Raw genomic sequence first — 22,227 nt, 5'->3', positions numbered from 1 at the left:
TCATAATAGAATACTGAATAGCTTTCAGAAAAATGAGATACAGTCCCCAAGATAAATGAAGAGAGAAAGTGTATAAAAGCATAAATAGGGGCTGAGCACGGTGGCTCACACCTGTAATCCCAGCACTTTGGGGGCCGAGGTGGGCAGGTCACTTGAGGTCAGGAGTTTGAGACCAGCCTGGCCAATGTGGCAAAACCCCGTCTCCACCAAAAATACAAACAATTAGCTGCATGTGGTGGCAGATGCCTGTAATCCTCAGATGGCTGAGGCATGAGAATCGCTTGATCCCAGGAGGCGGAGGTTGCAGTGAGCTGAGATGACGCCACTGCACTCCAGTCTGGGCAACAGAGCGAGACCCTGTCTCAAAAAAACAAAAAAAAAACAACAACAAAAAAGAAAACATAAACATAAATAGTATACTGCATAAATATGTGTTTATGCCTATATGCACATAGAGTATCTCCTGGAATAATCTTCCAGCAAACTGGTAATGTGAGTTGGCTCTGAGGAAGACTTCTAGGAAGCCTCAGAGGGAGAGGGAGTGGAAAGGAGAACTTCCTGTATTTTTTTATTTTGAATAGTTTCCAAATAACAGAAAAATTGAAAGAATAATACAATGAAGGTTCATCTACCCTCTATCTAGACTTAACAATTTTTAACATTTTGCCACATTCCCCATATATATATATAGTGTGTGTGTGTGTGTGTGTATATGTATATATATACTTTTTTTTTTTTTTTTTTTGGTGAGACAGTCTCACTATGTTACCCAGGCTAAAGTGCAGTGGCACAATCATGGTTTACTGCTGCAGCCTCAACCTTCCCAGGCTAAGGTGATCCTCCCATCTCAGCTTCCTGAGTAGCTGGGACCACAGGCACGTTCCACTGTGCCCAGCTAACTTTTGTATATTTTTGTAGAGATGGGACTTCGCCGTGTTGCCCAGGCTGGTCTCTCCCTGTATTTTTTTCTGAAGCATTTGAAATTATTTCCAAAGAATAAGGATATTTTCATATATGAACTCAATATATTTATTATGTTTTGGAACTTTTTAGTCTTTTAAATTTTTTTTTTTGGTAGAGGTGAGGTCTCGCTATGTTGCCCAGGCTGGTCTTGAAATCATGAGCTCAAGCGATCTTCCTGTCCTATGCCTGGCCAAACTTTTTATTCTTTTTGATTGTATACATGTATGTATTGTATTACATATTTCTTTTGTGTGTGTGTTTTTTTATTTGAGACGGAGTCTTAATTCGTTGCCCAGGTTGGAGTGCAGTGGCGCAATCTCGGCTCACTACAACCTCCACCTCCCGGGTTTAAGCAACTCTCCTGCCTCAACCTCCTGTGCAGCTGGGACCACAGGTGTGTGCCACCACACCTGGCTGATTTTTGTATTTTTCATAGAGATGGGATATCACCATGTTTGTCAGGCTGGTCTTGAACTCCTGACCTCATGTGATCCACCCACCAAGGCCTCCCAAAATGCTGGGATTACAGGTGTGAGGCACTGCACCCAGCCGTGTATTATATATTCTTGATTAAGACATAAAACCAACTTTGCAAACCACAGATCTGACCTTGTTGCATTTGTGAGTTGGTCCCCTGACTCGCTCTTGGGTGTAGCAGGAAGACCTCCAGTAGAGAGAGTCAGGAGACCTGAACCCATAGTCAGTCTTGGCCATTGGCCATCCAAGGAATTTAGAGCAAGCCATTTTCTGACTGGGCAGGAGTCCATGTCTATAAAATGATTTTTGAAGCCTCTTTTAGTTCTCTGCTTCAGTGATTCTAAGATGTTAACTTTATTAAGTTAATGTGGACTTTCATTGTTGTGCATTAGTATCGGGATAAGAAGTAAAACCACTCTCTTCTCAGCAACTAGTCTCTTGATACATAATTGTTGCTATTGATAATTCAGTTAAGTATTTGAAGTTTTTCTTTCTTTTTTTCCAGAGAACTCTTATTGTTAGTCAATGGTAATTTATTCTTGAGTTGCTCTGAATACCTACTAGTGCCATAATATTCCAAATGAACCTGGTTATCCATTTCTTGGGGGTGGGTTTTGTTTAGAGGTTTTGGGTGATGGTGAAAGTGCACATGATTCTCCCCGTGACGAGGCACTGCAGAACATCTCAGCTGATGATCTCCCAGACTCTGCGAGCCAAGCAGCCCACCCGCAAGATTCAGCTTTCTCTTACAGGTATTTCTTTTATAGGATTTGGAACTTTAGGGTTTGGACTTTTCAGCACCATTGCAGTCACGTCAAGTCAAGTGATGTGTTGAATCAATAAATGTATAAAGCAGGGAGAGAAAAATGAAATGCTATTTACTAAGAAGACTTTGTTTCAGTTGTAGATGTTATGTATCAAAGGTGTTAATTCAAGGATTTAAAAAACTCACTGGGCGTGGTGGCTCACGCCTGTAATCCCAGCACTTTGGGAGGCTGAGACCGGTGGATCACTGGAGCCCAGGAGTTGGAGACCAGCTTGGGCAACATAGCGAAATCCTGTCTCTATAAAAAAGAAAAAGAAAAAAAAAAAAAAGAAGAAGAAAGGGTTTCTTGTCAGGTAGTGAGCTTATCTTGTGGCATCATCAGTGTTTCTGAAGAGATGTGCCAAGAGATGTTCCAAATCTGAGTGCTGGGGGCTTCTGACTTCCGTGGTTCCTCCCACTCTGCCATAATATGCTTTTCCAATTCTTATAGCACCGGTCATAGAACTCGGTGTATGGAAAAAGGTCAGAAAGGATTTGTTGTTTGATTCTGGTGCCTTAAAGAATGGTCCTTGCCCTGAGCACTTTTATCACCTGGCTCCTTGGGTAATTAGAAAGCCTGTTCTTTTAAGTGGAGTGTCAGTTAAGAATCATCTTTTAAAAAATGTTTGAAACATTTGAGTCCTAAGTTAACATTAATTTATATAGTAAATATTTGTAAAATGTGAGCATATCTGGCTAAAGAAATTAATGTATTTTCTACTCATTTTTCAGAGATGCGAAAAAGAAACTGAGGCTTGCTCTTTGCTCTGCGGACTCTGTTGCCTTCCCAGTGCTGACCCACTCAACAAGGAATGGTTTACCAGACCACACAGACCCAGAAGGTAAATTGCTGCAGGATCATTTAAGTTTTCCTATGTTTATGGGTTGCACCATATGAAATTGCCAGTATTCAGCTGTTTAAGCTGTATGGCAATTCCATATGGTTCAACTTAATATGTTTATATTAGTGTCACTTAAGGGCACTGTGATTACTGATAGTTTATTAAAGTATTTTCTAATTGGGAGTGGCAATACAGCTTAGTTCTAATGATACATGACAAAGCAGAATTGACATCCCAAATGCTGAGAGTTAGCTTAATTAAGCCCATGGAAATTCTCAATAAAAACAGAATCCTTGTTTCTTTTATTTAGACAATGAAATTGTATGCTTCTTAAAAGTTCAAATAGCTGAAGCAATTAATTTACAAGATAAGAACTTAATGGCTCAACTTCAAGAAACAATGCGCTGTGTGTGCCGTTTTGATAATAGGACTTGTAGGAAACTGCTGGCTTCTATTGCTGAGGACTACAGGTAATACACCCCACCTATTCAGCTTTTAAACCTAGCTGTTAGCTGCAAGTGTTTTCTTTTTGATCCTTATTTCAGAAATGAATCTAGGCTTCCTACAAAGTGCTTGGCTCTATTTTCCTGGATGTAGATTTCTGTGTTAGTCTGTTCTCATGCTGCTGATAAAGACATGCCAGAGACTGGGCAGTTTACAAAAGAAAGAGGTTTATTGGACTTACAGTTCCATGTGGCTGGGAGGCCTCACAATCATGGCAGAAGGTGAAAGGCACATCTCACATTGCAGCAGACAAGAGAAGAGAGCTTGTGCAGGGAATCCCCCCCCTTTTTAAAACCATCAGATCTTGTGAGAATTATTCACTATCACGAGAACAGCACAGGAAAGACTTGTCCCCACTGATTCAATTACCTCCCACTGGGTCCCTCCCACAACACTTGGGAATTCAAGATGAGATTTGGGTGGGGACACAGCCCAACCATGAGCTGCCCCTTGCTTCTCCCAGATCTCATGTCCTCACATTTCAAAACCAATCATGCCTTCCCAGCAGTTTCCCAAAGTCTTAACTCATTTCAGCATTAACTCCACAATCAGAAGTCTCATCTGAAACAAGGCAAGTCCTTTCCGCCTATGAACCTGTAAAATCAAAATCAAGTTAGTTACTTCCTAGATACAATGGAGGTACAGGCGTTGGGTAAATACAGCCGTTCCAAATGAGAAAAATTGGCAGAAACAAAGGTATAAGCCCCATCCAAGTCCAAAATCCAGCAGGGCAGTCAAATCTTTAAGCTTCAAAAGGAACTCCTTTGACTCCATGTCTCACATCCAGATCACGCTGATGCAACAGGTGGGTTCCCATGGTCTTTTTCTTTTTTTTCCCGAAACAGAATTTTGTTCTTGTTGCCCAGGCTGGAGTGCAATGGTGCAATCTCGGCTCACTGCAACCTCTGCCTCCTGGGTTCAAGCAATTCCCCTGCCTCAGCCTCCCGAGTAGCTGGGATTACAGGCATGCACCACCATGCCTGGCTAATTTTGTATTTTTTTAGTGAAGACGGGGTTTCCCCATGTTAGCCAGGCTGGTCTTGAACTCCTGACCTCAAGTGATCCACCTGCCTCAGCCTCCCAAAATGCTGGGATTAAAGGCATGAGCCACTGCACCCAGCCAGGGTTCCCATGATTTTAGGCAGCTCCGCTCCTGTGGCTTTGCAGGGTATAGTCACTTTCCCAGCTGCTTTCATGGGGTGGTGTTGAGTCACTGGCTTTTCTAGGTGCACGGTGCAAGCTGTCAGTGGATCTGCCATTCTGAGGTCTGGAAGACAGTGGCCCTCTTCTCACAACTCTAATAGGCAGTGCCTCAGTAGGGACTCTGTGTGGGCGTTCCAACCCCACATTTCCTTTCCATACTGCCCTCGCAGAGGTTCTCCATGAGGATCCTTCCCCTGCAGCAAACTTCTGCCTGGGCATCCAGGTGTTTCCATACATCTTTTGAAATCTAGGCGGAGGTTCCCAAATCCCAATTCTTGACTTCTGTGCACCCACAGGCTCAACACCACATGGAAGCTGCCAAGGCTTAGGGCTTGCACTCTCTGAAGCCACAGCCCAAGCTCTATGTCGGCCCCTTACAGCCATGGCTGGAGCAGCTGGAAGGCAGGGCACCAAGTCCCTAGGCTGCATACAGCATGGGGACCCTGGGCCTGGCCCATGAAACCATTTTTCCTCCTAGGCCTCTGGGCCTGTGATGAGAGGGGCTGCCATGAAGACCTCTGACATGCCATGGAAACATTTTCCCCATTGCCTTGGGGATTAATATTCAGCTCCTTATTACTATGCAAATTTCCATAGCCAGCTTGAATTTCTTCTCAGAAAATAGGATTTTGTTTTCTATCACATTGTCAGGCTGCAAAGTTTCTGAACTCTTATGCTCTGCTTCCCTTATAAAAATGTATGCTGGCAAAGCACAGTGGCTCATGCTTGTAATCCCAGCACTTTGGGAGGCCAAGGCAGGTGGATCACCCAAGGTCAGGAGTTCGAGACCAGCCTGGCCAACATGGTGAAACCCTGTCTCTATTAAACATACAAAAAATTAGCTGGGAGTGGTGGTGGGTGCCTATAATCCTAGCTACTTGGGAGGCTGAGACAGGAGAATCGCTTGAACCTGGAAGCAGAGGTTATGGTGAGCTGAGATCATGCCACTGCACTCCAGGCTGGGCAGCAAGAGTGAAGCTCTGTCTCAAGAAAAAACAAAAAAAACAAAACAAAGCCGAATGCCTTTAACAGCACCCAAGTCACCTCTTGAATGCTTTGCTGCCTAGAAATTTCTTCTGCCAGATACTCTAAATCATCCCTCTCAAGCTCAAAGTTCCACAAATCTCTAGGGCAAGGGCAAAATGCCACAAGTCTCTTTGCTAAGACATAACAAGTCACCTTTGCTCCAGTTCCCAACAAGTTCCTCATCTCCACCTCAGCCTGGACCTTATTGTTCATACCAGTGTGAACATTTTTGTCAAAGCCATTCAACACATCTCTAGGAAATTCCAAACTTTCCCACATTTTCCTGTCTTCTTCTGAGCCCTCCAAAGTGTTCCAACCTCTGCCTGTTAACCAGTTCCAAAGCTGCTTTCACATTTTCGGTTGTCTTTTTAGCAGTACCCCACTCACGGTCCCAATTTACTGTATTTGTTTGTTCTCATGCTGCTGATAAAACATATCTGAGACTGGGCAATTTAACAAAAAAAGAGGTTTAATTGGACTTAACAGTTCCATGTGGCTGGGGAGGCCTCACAATTATGGCGGAAGGTGAAAGGCACATTTCACATGGCAGCAGACAAGAGAAGAGAGCTTGTGCAGGGAAATTCCCCTTTTTAAAACAGTCAGATCTCTTGAGACTTACTATCACAAGAACAGCCCAGGAAAGACCTGCCTCTGTGTTTCAGTTACCTCCCACTGGGTCCCTCCCACAACACGTGGGAATTCAAGATGAGATTTGGGTGGGGACACAGCCAAACCATATCAATTTCTAAGCAACATATTTGGATATTTAGTGTGGAAATGTAGTTATAAATGAGCAGTTCCAAATAGAAGAGTGCAGTTTATTTCAGCTTTGCACAAAAGCAGGTATAGAGGTATGCCTATATTATGAGGCCAGGACAACTAGAATATCATATTTCTTTTTTTAGTGGTGATAGGAAAGACTACTTTTCTGGACCAGAGAAGCAGAAGTAAGTAGCCTTAGGAATTGCTGTGCTTTTTCTGCTGCCAGTCCCCTGCTCATGATTATGGAGAAAAATGTAACTGAGATGCTTAGGTAGTGAGGAGGCTTCAAGGCTTAGGGAATGGGCACTCTGGTGATTGTTACATTTAGACTATAAGCAAGTAATTGGTGAGGGATGTTTGTAACCTAGTGACATATAACCTGTATTTGTTGTTATTTTTAGTCATCTGTAGCTGTCAATTTCCTATTAAGTATGAGGTCCTATAACTCCAGTATAAAATACACCAAGTATGCACAGGGGCTTAGTAACATTTAGTGAGTTAGCTAACTAAGTCTTCAGTCCCATAGATGCTCCCAGACAAAATGCAAAATGGATCTGTTCTTCAGCTGGCACCATGATCAGTCTGTACCATGTCTGCAGCCTGACAGGCTACTTTGTATATGTGCTACTGAAGAAAGCACAGACATGCTACTTTGTAAAACCAGACTGTGCAGTAATTTTATAAAGAAAAGTTAGGACCCTTATTCTTCAAAGAAAGTATGCACTGAATATATCTGATGTCATGCAAAGTATTTTTCCTTTTAGAAAAAGAGCCCCATATATTGCTTATCTCACTCGTTGTCGACAAGGACTACAGACCACACAGGCTCACCTGGAAAGGCTATTGCAAAGGGTTTTGCGAGACAAAGAAGTGGCCAATCGATACTTTACCACCGTCTGTGTGAGATTACTGCTTGAGAGCAAAGAAAAGAAGATCAGGGAATTCATTCAAGGTAACTCAATACCTTTAGTTTAAGCATCTCTTCACCTGTCATATGGTTGGGAAGACTGGGAAATACTGTTTTGTTTTGCTAGTTTGTTCAAGTATCTGCATGCCTTACTCAGTTATTTTATGGAGTCTTAATAAATTAAACTTTGATGTCAAACCAATAAATTGCATTTTTCTCCTGTATTGAATATCTGTAGTTTACTTTTTAAATTGGGGACATTTGTAAATTTTGGGTCTGTACGAATTCTCTCATTTAAAAAAAAAAAACAAATGCATTTTTTTTTTTAGGAACTTTTTTTTTTTTTTTTTTTGAGACAGAGTCTTGCTCTGTCACCAGGTTGGAGTGCAGTGGCGTGATCTTGCCTCTCTGCAACCTCCGACTCCCTGGTTCAAGGGATTCTCCTGCCTCAGCCTCCTGAGTAGCTGGGATTACAGGCATGCGCCACCACGCCCAGCTAATTTTTGTATTTTTAGTAGAGATGGGGTTTCACTGTGTTGGCCAGAATGGTCTCAATCTCCTGACCTCATGATCTGCCCACCTCGGCTTCCCAAAGTGCTGGAATTACAGGTGTGAGTCGCTGTGCCCAGCCTAGAAACATATTTTTATAACAAATTCCTTGCACTTAAACTTTCACATATTCCTTACTTTTTCTCCTGATTTAATTATATGGCCACATATTGTCCTAAAATAAACCACACTGAAACACTTTTGGCTTTAAGATCATGGTGTCTGCATAGCTAGTGATAAAAATTATTTCTATGATTTCCTTTTTAAAATTATTTAGATAGTTTTTATTAAACTATTTAAAAATTATTATTTTGCTTTGGAGACTTTCAGAAACTCACCGCAGCTGATGATAAAACTGCTCAGGTAGAAGATTTTCTGCAGTTTCTTTATGGTGCAATGGCCCAGGATGTCATATGGCAAAACGCAAGTGAAGAACAGCTTCAAGATGCACAGCTGGCCATTGAGCGAAGCGTGATGAACCGGATTTTCAAGCTCGCCTTCTACCCTAATCAGGATGGGGACATACTTCGCGACCAGTGAGTACTTCTATGTTGAGTGCCTATGTGGGACTACATAGGGATCTACCAGGTAGCCCATATTTTAGGCAAGCTATATGTGTAACTTAGTATCTGATTGTAAAGGAAATGCATTGGTTACCATTTTTCACCTGTCAGAGTTACATGATCACAAAGAATGATAATACCCAGTTTTCAGGGAAGTGGGCAGTCAAGCGGGAAGGGGTAGAAATTGGTGTAGCGTCTTTGGAAAGCACTGCTGTTTACTCTGCCTTAACTAATCTTCCCTTCCTTCTTGTGATTAAGTCTTACTTAGCCTTCAGGTCTTGACTTAAGTATCGTTTCCGTGATGAAGCCTCTCCTGACTAGGTTACATCCTATTAGGGCTGTCTCAGGCCTCAGTGCCTTTCTTTAGCACTTGCCACAGTTGCCATTTGACATCTGTTTGAGTCACAGTTTCTGAACCCAGCACTATTGACATTTAGGGCCAGATTGTTGATGATGTGGGAGGCTGTCCTGTGCATTATAGGATCTTTAGCAGCATCCCTGGCCTCTACACACTAGGTGCCAGTAATACCCCACCAATTGTGACAACCAAATGTCTCCAGACATTCCCAAATGTCCCTTACGGGGCAAAATTCTCCCCTGTTCTTTTTTTTCTTTTGAGACAGGGTCTTGCCCTGTCACCCAGGCTGGAGTGCAGTGGCATGATCACAGCTCACTGACACCCAGGCTGGAGTGCAGTGGCATGATCACAGCTCACTGAAGCCTCAACCTCCCGGACTCCTGTGACAAGTGATCCTCCTACCTTGGCCTCCCAAATCGCTGGTACTATAGGTGCACACCATGACACCTGATAGGTGCACACCATGACACCTGGCTGATTTTGTTTATATTTATTTATTTATTTAGATGGAGTGTCACTCTTTCGCCTAGGCTGGAGTGCAGTGGCGTGATCTCAGCTCACTGCAACCTCTGCCTCCTGGGTTCAAGCAATTCTTCTACCTCAGCCTCCTGAGTAGCTGGGACTACAGGCACGCACCACCATGCCCCGCTAATTTTTTGTGTGTTTTTAGTAGAGATGGAGTTTCACCATGTTGGCCAGGCTGGTCTTGAACTTCTGACCTCAGATGATCTGCCCATCTTGGCCTCCCAAAGTGCTGAGATTACAGGCATGAGCCACTGCGCCCAACCTTGTTTATTTTTTGTAGCGACAAGGTCTCGCTGTGTTGCCCAGGTTGGTCTCAAACTGCTAGACTCAAGCGATCCTCCTGCTTCAACCTCCCAAAGTGCAGGAATAAGAGCTGGGATTACAGGGCATGAGCCACCATGCCTGGCCCTCTCCCCTGTTCTTAATCACTGGTTTGTGTGATCGTTTAATGAATGTTCTCTCCACACTGGCTTGTTCCCTCTGCGAGACCAGGAAATAATGCTTTTATTAACCACTCTAATAGCACCAGGCGCAGTACTTGGCCTCTAATATATGCTTGTTATATATTTATTAAGAATGAACAGTTGGTCGGGCATCGTGGCTCACACCTGTAATCCCAGCACTTTGGGAGGCTGGGGCGGGTGGATCACCTGAGGTCAAGAGTTCGAAACCAGCCTGGCCAACATGGTGAAAGCCCGTCTCTACTAAAAATACAAAAATTAGCTGGGCATGGTGGCATGCATCTATAGTCCCAGCTGCTCAGGAGGCTGAGGAGGGAGGATTGCTTGACCCAAGGGGCGGAGGTTGCAGTGAGCTGAGATCGCACCACTGCACTCCAGCCTAGGCGACAGAGTGAGACTCTGTCTAAAAAAAGAGAGAGAGAATGAACAGTTAAGTATTTGAATACCAAAAAATGCCTGGAATTATATGGCTTATAAGTTATATCTCAATAAAGCTGTTTAAAAATCCTAATCCTGGCTGGGCACAATGGCTCATGCCTGACTGGGAGGCTGAGGCAGGTGGATCACCTGAGAGTCAGGAGTTGGAGACCAACCTGGCCAGCAAGCTGAAACCGTGTCTCTACTAAAAATACAAAAATTAGCCAGGCATAGTGGCTCACACCTGTCATGCCAGCTACTCGGGAGGCTGAGGCAGGAGGACCGCTGGAACCCGGGAGGCAGAGGTTGTGGTGAGCCGAGATCACACCATGCACTCCATCCTGGACAACAGAGCGAGGCTCTGTCTTTAAAAAAAAAAAAAAAAATTAATCTTGGAAAAAATTAACCTGGAATAGTAATACTAATTATTTTTGGGTAGTGAGACTAGGAAATATTTTGCAGTTTTTATTTTTCCTCGTCTGTATATTCTCTCTTTTTTTGACAGTCTCCCTGTGTCACCCAGGCTGGAGTGCAATGGCACGATCTCAGCTCACTGAAACCTCTGCCTCCCGTGTTCAAGCAGTTCTCCTGCCTCAGCCTCCTGAGTAGCTGGCATTGCGGGCACATGGCACCATGCCCAGCTATTTTTGTATTTTTAGTAGAGATGGGTTTTCACCATGTTGTCCAGGCTGGTCTCAAACTCCTGACCTCAAGTGATCTGCCCACCTTGGCCTCCTAAAGTGCAGGGGTTACAGGCATGAGCCACCGTGCCCAGCCTTCTGTGTTTTCTTGAGCACTGCTTCACAACTCTGTTTCTGACCTCAAGCATGTTAAAGTTGTTACCATGCTTCTTAACAGTGACAGTGGCTTGCTGGGCCTGACTCCCAGGGGTCCGTGTAATGGGATCCTCAGGGTGTGGGTTATGTTTGTATGAAATATTTTTCATGGAGATTTTCAGATGTTGCATAGATATTTGAGAAAATTGACTTTCCTGTGAAATGGGTTAGGATCCTTCCAATCTGCCGTCCTCATTTGTTCATGGTCTCAGAGTGTTTGGCCCACCCCAGACTTCTATGCTTAATATGCCAGATGGGACCTGTTTTCTCTCCAGAGCACCAGTTTTTGCCTTTAGGCATAGGATAAGGAATGGGGACATTCAAACCATATTGACTACAGACAGCAACTTTGAAGGAGATTGTTTTTCCCCACCCTCCATGACATTTCTGCGGGGTTTATAGCATATGAAAAGCCAACAGAGGAACTGGAAAGAACACTAGCAGCCAGGAAGCTGGGTTCAGCCCCTGCTACTGACACCTGTATAGCTCAGGCAAGCCTTTTCCCTTTTTAAGCCTACTTCTCTTCATCTACAAAGTGAAAGTTTTGGTGAATGGTAGAGGCCCTTCTCCATGTAATTAATAACTTTGGTTTCTGGCTTTTGATCCTTCTACTTCCTCTCACCTTTTTATCCCCCCTCACCTTCTTTTCCTCTGCTTTACAAAATTATGTGTCCAAGCAGCTCCTACTAAGGGCTCTTCTCCTTTCTCCCTTGCAGTGCTGTCTGGTCCAGAGAGGAAAGACTCCCTCCCTTCCCTGCATCCCCTTGGCTCACTCAGCGTTTCTGAGCAGATTGGAAAGAATACTTATCTAAGAGGCTCAACTCTAACTGTAATCCATAGCTAGCAATAAGTCAACATGTTTCAAATGTTTTGTAAAAATCAGTGATGACTATTTGTGTACCGTATTTTCTGAAATGAATATTTACATGTGTATTTTGGGGGTTTTCAGGGTTCTTCATGAACATATCCAGAGATTATCTAAAGTAGTGACTGCAAATCACAGAGCTCTTCAGATACCAGAGGTAATACAGGTTTATATAGCATGGGTAATGTTAACTAAATCCTGCGTGGTAGTGTTACCACATTTTCAAGGAACTGAAATATGATAAAATATAAAACATCATTTTCACTCTATGTAATTCAGTCTAACTTCAAAGTTCCTGAAGATGCTTTCAGGGATTAAAATTCCCTGGTATGAAATAGTAGAAAACCAGTTGGGAGGAGCCCTTCCTTGATGCCACTTCTCAAGCCAGCCCTGCTGTCAGGGGCAGTATCTCTCCATCAGTGCTTTTATAGTCAGGTTTCTGCAGAAATGTTTTGAAGAAGTGGGAGGCTGGTAGCACTCCAAAGAGTGAGATATGCTGTCTCAGGAGAGGTCATTGAGTCTGCATGTGATCTCAGATTACCTTTAGCATTTTTACCTGTCCTACATCTCTTAGAAAATAAGAAAACATGAAAATTTCAGGTATTTGAGGTTTCTGGTTGTTTTTGTTACAACCTCCACTAATGAGACGTTAATTAGCATACAATTTTAAATTGTTTTTGGTTTTTTGAATCTGTTATTTCCAGGATTACTACAACAATGGTACATATTTTTAAATTAACCTCTTTTTTTTTTTTTTTTTTTTGAGAGGGAGGCTCGCTCTGTCGCCTAGGCTGGAGTGCAATGGCGCAATCTTGGCTCACTGCAACCTTCACCTCCCGGGTTCAAGCAGTTCTCTGCCTCAGCCTCCCGAGTAGCTAGGACTACAGGCGTGTGCCACCACGCCCAGCTAATTTTTTTGTATTTTTAGTAGAGAGGTGTTTCACTATCTTAGCCAGGCTGGTCTTGAACTCCTGACCTCGTGATCCACCTGCCTCAGCCTCCCGAACTGCTGGGATTACAGGCATAAGCCACCACACCCGGCCTTAAATTAACCTCTTTTCTCACACGTGATAACTTCTTTTATCACATGTGATAAATCTATTTCCTGTGTAGAGCCAGTTTAAGCTAGTTTTAACGGAAAGTCCTCTTTTAGTAGTTTGCACTTCTGGAATCAGCTACTAAATGTAGAGAAGTTCCATTCTAGCTATTTAAGAAAGAGAATGGTTTGAAATTTTGTGAATTCTAGCTTCTGTGCTGTTGAATGCCATTTTTCTATTAATGGATATCTGGTTTGCTCTATTTTAAAATGCAAAGCAACTTATTTAAAAGTTTTAAAGTTATGCTTCAATCTTTGGTGAAGGGGAAGGGGGCCTGCAATATGGTTTTACCAAAGAGAGGAGAAAGCAACCACATTATCCTCTGCCTCCTGACACGGAAGTTGCGGTGGTCACTGCCTGGGGTTGCCATTGGATTCAGAATCTGTATATTGTCTATGGTCTCACTTAGGTTTATCTTCGAGAAGCACCATGGCCATCTGCACAATCAGAAATCAGGACAATAAGTGCTTATAAAACCCCCCGGGACAAAGTGCAGTGCATCCTGAGAATGTGCTCTACGATTATGAACCTCCTGAGCCTGGCCAATGAGGACTCTGTCCCTGGAGCGGATGACTTTGTTCCTGTGTTGGTGTTTGTGTTGATAAAGGTGGGCCCCTTACTACTATCAGTTAAGGAGTTATGTGGCATTCTGAGCAGGTGGCGCAGGGCTTCACACAACGGTGGAGATCTTGGCTCTTTTCCAAGTCACAAGCTCTGGGTTACTCAGAAAGAAAGTGCCTACTGTCAAGATTTGTTCTTTTGAGACAGAATCTCACTCTGTCGCCCAGGCTGGAGTGCAGTAGTGTGATCTCAGCCCGCTGCAACCTCCATCTCTTGGGTTCAAGCGATTCTAGTGCCTCAGCCACCCAGATAGCTGGGATTACAGGCGTGTGTCACCACGCCCAGCGAATTTTTTTGCATTTTTACTAGAGACGGGGTTTCGCCATGTTGGCCAAGCTGGTCTCGTGGTCTCGAGCTGGCCTCAAGTGATTCGCCTGCCTCAGCCTCCTGAAGTGTTGGGATTACAGACATGAGCCACTGCGCCCGGCCAAGATTTGTTCTTACCTTAGGGTTTTCAAAAGAAAGGATGGGAAGACTGGATTCCTAGATGAACATTTTCAGCTTTTAAAGCAGTGCCTGGGTTGGGTGCGGTGGCTCACACTTGTAATCCCAGCAGTTTGGGAGGCCGAGGTGAGTGGATCACGAGGTCAGGAATTCAAGACCAGCCTGGCCAAGGTGGTGAAACCCCATCTCTACTAAAAATACAAAAATTATAGGCTCCTGTAATCCCAGCTCAGGAGGTTGAGTGCAGTGAGCGGAGATCACACTGCTGCACTCTAGCCTGGGCAACAGAGTGAGACTCTGTCTCAAAAAAAAAAAAAAAAAAAAAAAAAAAAAGCAGTGCCTGAAGTTCTTGGTTGAGGCTCAGTATATAATTATTGAATGAATGGATGAGGGCAGGTTCTTTTTGTTATGCTTTTACCATCTTCTTTCATACAGAATTCCTTGCAGTACTTGTCATATAGGCTACCAAATTTACCAATGATCTCTCCTCTTTCAGCTTCTTATTTTGTAATTGTAGTATGAAAGTACTGACATCTGTCGTTCTTGTTGACTTTAAAATTACAGTTTCATCATTATTTATTTATTTTTTTGAGGCAGAGTCTCGCTCTGTCGCCCAGGCTGGAGTGCAGTGGCCAGATCTCGGCTCACTGCAAGCTCCGCCTCCCGGGTTTACGCCATTCTCCTCCTCAGCCTCCCGAGTAGCTGGGACTACAGGTGCCCGCCACCTTGCCTGGCTAGTTTTTTTTGTATTTTTTTAGTAGAGACGGGGTTTCACCATGTTAGCCAGGATGGTCTCGGTCTCCTGACCTCGTGATCCGCCCGTCTCGGCCTCCCAAAGTGCTGGGATTACAGGCTTGAGCCACCACGCCCGGCCCAGTTTCATTATTTAAATGGTTTATTTTGAACATTTTGAGGGTGACCATGTAGTTTGGGTGCATACAGCCACTCAGTGATCGTATCACCTGTGTGTTCCAGACAGCTCAGCCCAGCCGTTGCTCTCTAAAGTGTGTGTGATGTATGTCCTACTATTTCTTAGCATTGTGATATTTCTACAACCTGAACTCAGCTTGGAGGGAGAAACCCGTGGGGTTGGCGTCACAGCTCCTCCTGTTGGTCATCGCTCTTCTGGCTTCCACACGTAGTAAATCTAGTTCCTGTGGAGAGCCAGTTGAAGCTAGTTTTAAGGAAAAGGCCCTAGCTCTTCCTCTTAACCGTTTAACAGCCTGTGCCCTTTCTCACCACATGAGGAAGGTAAAAAAAATTCAGAAGATGTCCTCTGTTACCTCTGGCAACAGAGGGCATGCCATCTTTTTTAGTTTTTTCTTTCTCAGCTTATTCTCCCTGGACTTACCAGATATAATTCAATTTGCTTATAGTATTTATTTTGGTGTCTAACATTCTGAAATCCTGGGATGTTGAGTAAGACCACAGAGATTAGTTCAGCCTTCTTAGAAACCAGTGAGGTTAGGGACTTGCAAGGATAGAAACCTCTAGATAGATTAGCTGATACTAGAACCTGGGTTGCCTTTCCAACATATTATTGCTACTCATGGAAACTAGGGTTTAAAGATTACTTCCAAAAAATAACTTCGGGGTTGTTTTCAAAAGGATTGGTATGTCTTTCATAGAAGAACATTTGAAGAACACTTAAATGATTTTGGCAGAGCTTTGACATCTGAGTAATTGACTTTCATTTTTTACTTCTCTAGGCAAATCCACCCTGTTTGCTGTCTACTGTGCAGTATATCAGTAGCTTTTATGCTAGCTGTCTGTCTGGAGAGGAGTCCTATTGGTGGATGCAGTTCACAGCAGCAGTAGAATTCATTAAAACCATCGATGACCGAAAGTGACCAAGACCAAGGCCCACCAAGGCAGCAGACTGTTAATCAAACAAACAGATCTCTAAGAAGGCGCATCAGCTGCTTTGAAGGCTGAAGATTGTTTTTGTATAATATTGTACAGCTTCAGGCATTTTAAAGCAGATCTTTACTAAACAGGTTAATGAGCTAACAAGCAGGTTCTCTTTGGGCTCTTTCCTTTCTGAGTTGCATATTCTATTTTCTTGTCCCCAAGTAGAGTCTAGTACTACAAAAAGGGACCACATTTTTCAGGTATTTCTAAATATTAAAAAACAGAACAAAAATCTCTTAGAAAATTTCTAGACCTCCATTCTTGGATACCCTTTCTTTCCTTTTATTTTAAAAAAGAACAGTACCCCTCTTTTAAGATGCTGTCTTATATTAATGTGCATCTAATGGAAAGAAGATACGAGTTGCACTGAGGATTATAATAGTGGTACATTAGTGGCATTATCTATAAATACACTCACCTAAATTGAAAAGCTAAGAAGGAAATGTAAATATAATATATATTTATATTTGATGTAATATGGACATCTGCAGATTCTAATAAACAAGGACTATTGCTGATAGTAGGCTGTGACATACTGTCTTGTGAAATGGTTTCCTTGACAAGATTTAAGCTGAGCTTAAAAGCAAAAAACAAAAAGTACACAGAAATATTTATTAAAATGTAATACAGTTTATTGGACTTTCTAAGTATGGCGTTTGATGGACAGGGCTGTCTTTAATGAGTGTGAAAGTTACTAAGTCACTTAGACATATCACCGTGGAAGTTTGTGAGCCTGCATTAGGAGATAGACTGATTACCATACACAACGTAAAAAGGAACAGTGGATAGCTCATACTTTATGGTGGTTCTTCTCCTCCGAAATAATATACTGCAGAAATCCCAGACAGAGCTCCTTACAAACCTTTAATTGTAATATATTTTTGATGATTATTCACATTGAATGCACAGACCAAGAATTCAGTGAATGTCATTTTTTAAAAAACTAATTTGTATTGTCTGCTCTGGTGATACAAGTTTTACTAGTGATAAACTATTTTAATCAACCATACTATTCTTACGGAAAAAAATAATCTATTTTGGCAGGTTTCTGTGCCTTTATTTCCCTCTTCTGAAAAAAAGTCTGTGTTTTCATAGTTTGGTTTGCATTGTATATCAATAATCAATCAGGAATGGTTTTTGGTGCCTGAAAAATTGGCCAAGGAGGCACACCAAAGCTTCAAGCACAAGTCTTGTACGTGGGCCTTCACTGTCTGGTTTCACTTTGTGTGTTTCCTAAACACATTTAGCTGCTTTTATAACAAACTCAGCCCCATACTTGAGTCCCTTGTTGTTGGGAGCATTTCCAGGTATCTTTTAAGGAAACTGTGATAAACAGCCTTGGGCAGATGAATACGGAGGCTGTCTGCTGTCCGTCTCTGAGATCTTTGTGTCTGGGAATGCCTAAAGATTTTATTTTTTTTTCTTTGTTTTTATTTTATTTTTCGAGACAAAGTCTCATCCTGTCACCCAGGCTGGAGTGCAGTGGTACGATCTTGGCCCACTGCAACCTCCACCTCCCGGTTCAAGTGGTTCCCCTGCCTCAGCCTCCCAAGTAGCTGGAACTATAGGCGCGCGCCACCACGCCCAGCTAATTTTTGTATTTTTAGTAGAAACGAGGTTTCACTATGTTGGCCAGTATGGTCTCGATCTCCTGACCTCATGATCCACCCGCCTTTGCCTCCCAAAGTGCTGGGATTACAGGCATGAGCCACCGCACCCAGCCAGAAACTAGATTTTCTTTATGTCTCCACCCCTTCTTATTCATTTACTTTACAATACCAAAATAAATTGCATAGGAGTGTGGGATGTGGTTTCTGCCTTCTAGAGAGAGATCAGAATTAAACTAGTACTATGAAATGTCCTTTTGAATGTTAGGTCAAGAAATCCATGTACAGAGTCGTGAGCTTCATGGGCTGTAACTGCCAAACTTGCCCTGTGTTAGAAGTTAAATCCCATCGTCAATACATCACGAGGCCAGCTGTGTGATCTGAGACCTAGATGGGAGTTCATTTACTTCAGCCTTTGATTCAGTAAATGTTAAGCAGAGGACTTCGAATGGTTGAAATTCATTGTTACAGGATTTTACTCATAAACCAATGAGAGATTTTGTTTTCTCCACAATGGTTGCTAAGTCTATTCCATGTTAACACTGTGGAAATAAATACGAAGATGTGGACATTGCATTGGGGCTCTTTTCTGTGGAAGAGAAGGTGGTGGGATTGGGGTGAAGGGCTACACTGAAGGCAGGAGATAGGGCTCTGCCTTGTTGGAGCCAGGGCTGAGGTTTGGCTCCAAACCTCAGAGATTTGGCATCTGTGACACCTCTAAAACAGGTTCGGGTGCTCATGACTCTGTAGCTGGCGGAGGAGCACAGCACAGCTGTTGCAGGGGCAGCTAAGGTTTCCTCTGAATATCCTGTCAGGAGCAAGGACTACTTTGGCATTAACCATCACTGGTTTGATTTCTTGACAGGTACATGAGATGGGGAGTGATTTGATTTTTTTTTTTTTAGAAAAGAGGAATAGTTGTTCCCCAAATGTTTCTTCCTCCATTGCCCTCCCGTACTTGTTTTACATGAAAGATTAGTGTAAAAGTGCAAAATCAGCCCTGGAAACATTCGGTAGCCACCGATTACTACATAGAATTTACAAAGTGGATGTTAAAAGGAGAGAGAGTTGGCTCAGTGCCCCTGAAATCTTGTAGGATTAACTTCTCTGAGGAAAAGAAAAACCAAGTTTGCATTTTGTATTAATATTCTGCTTTTAGAAGTAATAGAAATACAAGTTCAAGATTGTCTTTACTTACAAAATTACAGTTTAATTTTTTTTGAGACACAATCTTTCTCTGTCACCCAGTCAGTAGTGCAGTGGCGTGATCTCGGCTCACTGCAACCACTGTCTCCCAGTCTCAAGTGATTCTCATGGCTCAGCCGCCCTGGTTGCTCAGATTACAGGTGTGTGCCACCACACCCAGCTAATTTTTTGTATTTTTTTTGTAGAGACAGGGTTTTGCCACGTTGGCCAGGCTGGTCTTGAACTCCCGGCCTCAAGTGATCCGCCTGCCTCAGCTTCCCAAAGTGCTGGGATTACAGGTGTGAGCCACTGCGCCCAACCACAAAATTATATATATATATATTTAAACGTCAAACATTTTGCTTGCTTGCTTCATTTTAGGTAAAATCTCAGCCACAGTAATTGCTTGCTTCTGCTTTTTGTTTATAAAAACCTGCTTATGAAAGCCTTCTTACACAGATAGTTACATCGCTGTAGTAGGAGGCTCAGGTTTTCTGAGGGATTGCAAATAGGTGTGCTGCATGGTTTTTCTTTTCCTATGTCCTGGAAGCCTTTGTTGAAAGTGGGCTTTACAAATGTGTCCCTGAGGTCCATGATCGAGAGAACAATCCCAGCCCCAATACAGGGGCTGTGTTCTTGCCATAAGAATCTGCAGCCGACTGGTGTGCTGAGCCCCGGCACTCTTTTTCCTGTTATTTGCTATGGGAATTTCCGCTTTAGAGCAAGTAAGATCACCTAGGTGTTTTAAAATTGTTTTTCTCCTGTGTGATTGGGTGTGAAGAGGGAAAGTAGGAATACACTCAGAATTATTACTGGATTGCACAGAAGTGATAGAAGTGTAGTGGGGTTCACTTCCTCAATGGGTGCTTCTAGATTTTTCTCTCCTGTCTCTTCCTGCTTTGTTTCTTTAAAGAAAAATCTGTTGTCTCTTTTTAAATATTTAGTGAGTTTTTTTTGTACACAATTGCTTTAATTTTGAGGGAAGTAAATCCAAAATGATCTTGAAGCCCAAAGGATTTTTAGTAAATAGATTAACAGTGATGAGGTATTTGCAATACTCTAAATGCCAAAATGCTTTGAGAACTTTGCCAGGTTAAAAATTACTTAATATGGCCGGGCGCGGTGGCTCAAGCCTGTAATCCCAGCACTTTGGGAGGCCGAGACGGGCGGATCACTAGGTCAGGAGATCGAGACCATCCTGGCGAACACGGTGAAACCCCGTCTCTACTAAAAAATACAAAAAACTAGCCGGGCGAGGTGGCGGGCGCCTGTAGTCCCAGCTACTCAGGAGGCTGAGGCAGGAGAATGGCGTAAACCCGGGGGGCGGAGCTTGCAGTGAGCTGAGATCCGGCCACTGCACTCCAGCCCGGGCGACAGAGCCAGACTCCGTCTCAAAAAAAAAAAAAAAAAAAAAAAAAAAAAAAAAAAAATTACTTAATATATTTTAGAATGTAAGTTAGAAAGTAGTAGGACAAGGAATAGCTTTATTACTCTTGAGAACACTTGGAGAAATGAAAATAGAGTTTGCTTCCGTGTTAAGTTGTGGTTGAGCTATGGAGTGACCCTGGAGCTGCCGCATTCCACAGGCCTGAGCTCATCAAGGGTTCAATTCAAGAGAGAGGACGTCTCCACTTGGATAATGGCAGACAGTGTGGGTAGGGGCCATGCACCAGGGGAATTATCTCTGTCAAATTAATACTCTCCTGTCTACTGGATTCTTCTTGTGCTTCACCTGGATTAAAAAGCTGTACTGCCTCTTTTGAAACTGATGAAGCCTTTCTGTAAGTCTCAATTAATGAGCTTGCACAATCTTGTATATGTACAGGAAACCCATCCTGTCTCCTAATGTGATTAGTACTGTAAAATATTCTATAAAACTGATTAAAAAGGGAGAGCAGTTTGATTCACTGGGTTTTATGTTTCTGTCATCTATTTTATATTCAGAAGCATTTCTGAAAACGTATTTGACTTCCGAATGTTCTGATGTTTTCCATGAATTCACACACATCTTTTTCATCTGAACAATATGGGCGTTTGCTAAGTGTGGCACAAGAAGGAACTAGAATGACTTGGCAGTAACTAACACAATGGTGAACATCTACGGGTTTTTTGTTTTTTTTTTTTTTGAGACAGGGTCTGGCTCTGTCACCCAGGCTGGAGTGCAGAGGCGGGATTTCGGGTCACTGCAACCTCTGCCTCCTGGGCTCAAGTGATCCTCCGGCCTCAGCCTCCCAAGTAGCTGGGACTACAGGCACACGCTACCACACCTGACTAATTTTTGTATTTTTTGTAGAGATGGGATTTTGCCATGTTGCTCAGGCTGGTCTCAAACTCCTGAGCTCAAGCGATCTGCTCGCCTCAACCTCCCAAAGTGTTAGGATTACAGGCGTGAGCCACTGCACCTGGTCCTTCATCTATGGATTTAACAGTTTCTGACGCCTATATTTGGTAGCTATTCATCATTTTTCATTCTGAAAGCAAAAGTGTTGCCATCTAATCACAATATTCACTTAGGCCTTTATTAATCTTTTCAGGCAAGGGAGGTTATTTTTGACAAGGAGTACTAACTCACTCTTCAGGCTTCCCTTGCTGGTGGGAAGGTGCTTTTCTTATATTGATTGCACTTCATTTAGAAGGAAATAGTTAAAAACTTGCTGAGGACCCATTTCCATTTGCTCTGTTCAGTATTTTTTCTTTCTTTCGAGAGAGTTTTGCTCTTGTTACCCAGGCTGGAGTGCAATGACATGATTTTGGCTCACTGCAACCTTCGCTTCCCAGGTTCAAGCGATTCTCCTGCCTCAGCCTCCTGAGTAGCTGGAATATAGGCATGCGCCATTACACCCGGCTAATTTTATATTTTTAGTAGAGACAGGGTTTCACCATGTTGGTCAGGCTGGTCTCGAACCCCTGACCTCAGGTGATCTGCCCGCCTCTGCCTCCCAAAGTGCTGGGATTACAGGTGTGAGCCACCGTGCCCGGCCCACTCTTCAATATTAAAACGAGTGGTATGACGCCTAGAACCAAATATAGCATTCAGCTTTTCTTGCCAACTTGGAATTTACCTGTGTCGCTTGGCCTGCTGTTATGCTTGTACCCACTCAACCCTTTCCACAAGTACAGGGCTCTGTGGCTTTTCCCCACAGGATGCTGAGCTACTGACACTAGCTTCACTAGCCTGCCTGCTGTGCTGCTGCAAAATGGGTGCTGATCCTGTAGAGAGAAACCAAGGCTGAAGCTCCTCTTGGCCGTAAATGTGTCCTCCTCCTAAGGATCGAAGTATTCAGTGAAGAGCTTTTGCT

At 43.1% G+C, this 22,227-nt stretch overlaps 1 protein-coding gene across 30 annotated transcripts in view; it reads left to right on the top strand.

The window, feature by feature from the left end:
* The window catches only part of GAPVD1 (GTPase activating protein and VPS9 domains 1), a 111,021-nt gene extending 92,704 nt beyond the window's left edge, over positions 1-18,317 (top strand). For 29 of the 30 annotated variants that reach the window (XM_074016569.1, XM_074016570.1, XM_015436565.3 and 26 more), the window contains 8 exons: positions 2,063-2,192; positions 2,978-3,087; positions 3,398-3,557; positions 7,347-7,534; positions 8,361-8,574; positions 12,148-12,220; positions 13,570-13,767; positions 15,935-18,317. In XM_074016569.1, the coding sequence (XP_073872670.1) occupies positions 2,063-2,192; positions 2,978-3,087; positions 3,398-3,557; positions 7,347-7,534; positions 8,361-8,574; positions 12,148-12,220; positions 13,570-13,767; positions 15,935-16,075 (1,214 nt within the window). In that variant the 3' untranslated portion in view covers positions 16,076-18,317. Of the gene's footprint in view, positions 1-2,062; positions 2,193-2,977; positions 3,088-3,397; positions 3,558-7,346; positions 7,535-8,360; positions 8,575-12,147; positions 12,221-13,569; positions 13,768-15,934 lie in introns of those variants that run through there. The other variant, XR_012424396.1, reaches the window with a different exon arrangement.
* The last annotated feature ends 3,910 nt before the right edge of the window (positions 18,318-22,227 follow it).

The sequence above is a fragment of the Macaca fascicularis genome, chromosome 15 (assembly GCF_037993035.2).
Source record: "Macaca fascicularis isolate 582-1 chromosome 15, T2T-MFA8v1.1".
NCBI classification, from domain to species: domain Eukaryota; kingdom Metazoa; phylum Chordata; class Mammalia; order Primates; family Cercopithecidae; genus Macaca; species Macaca fascicularis.
Note: the sequence above shows the minus strand (reverse complement) of the source record. Positions and strands in the feature narration are given on the sequence as shown.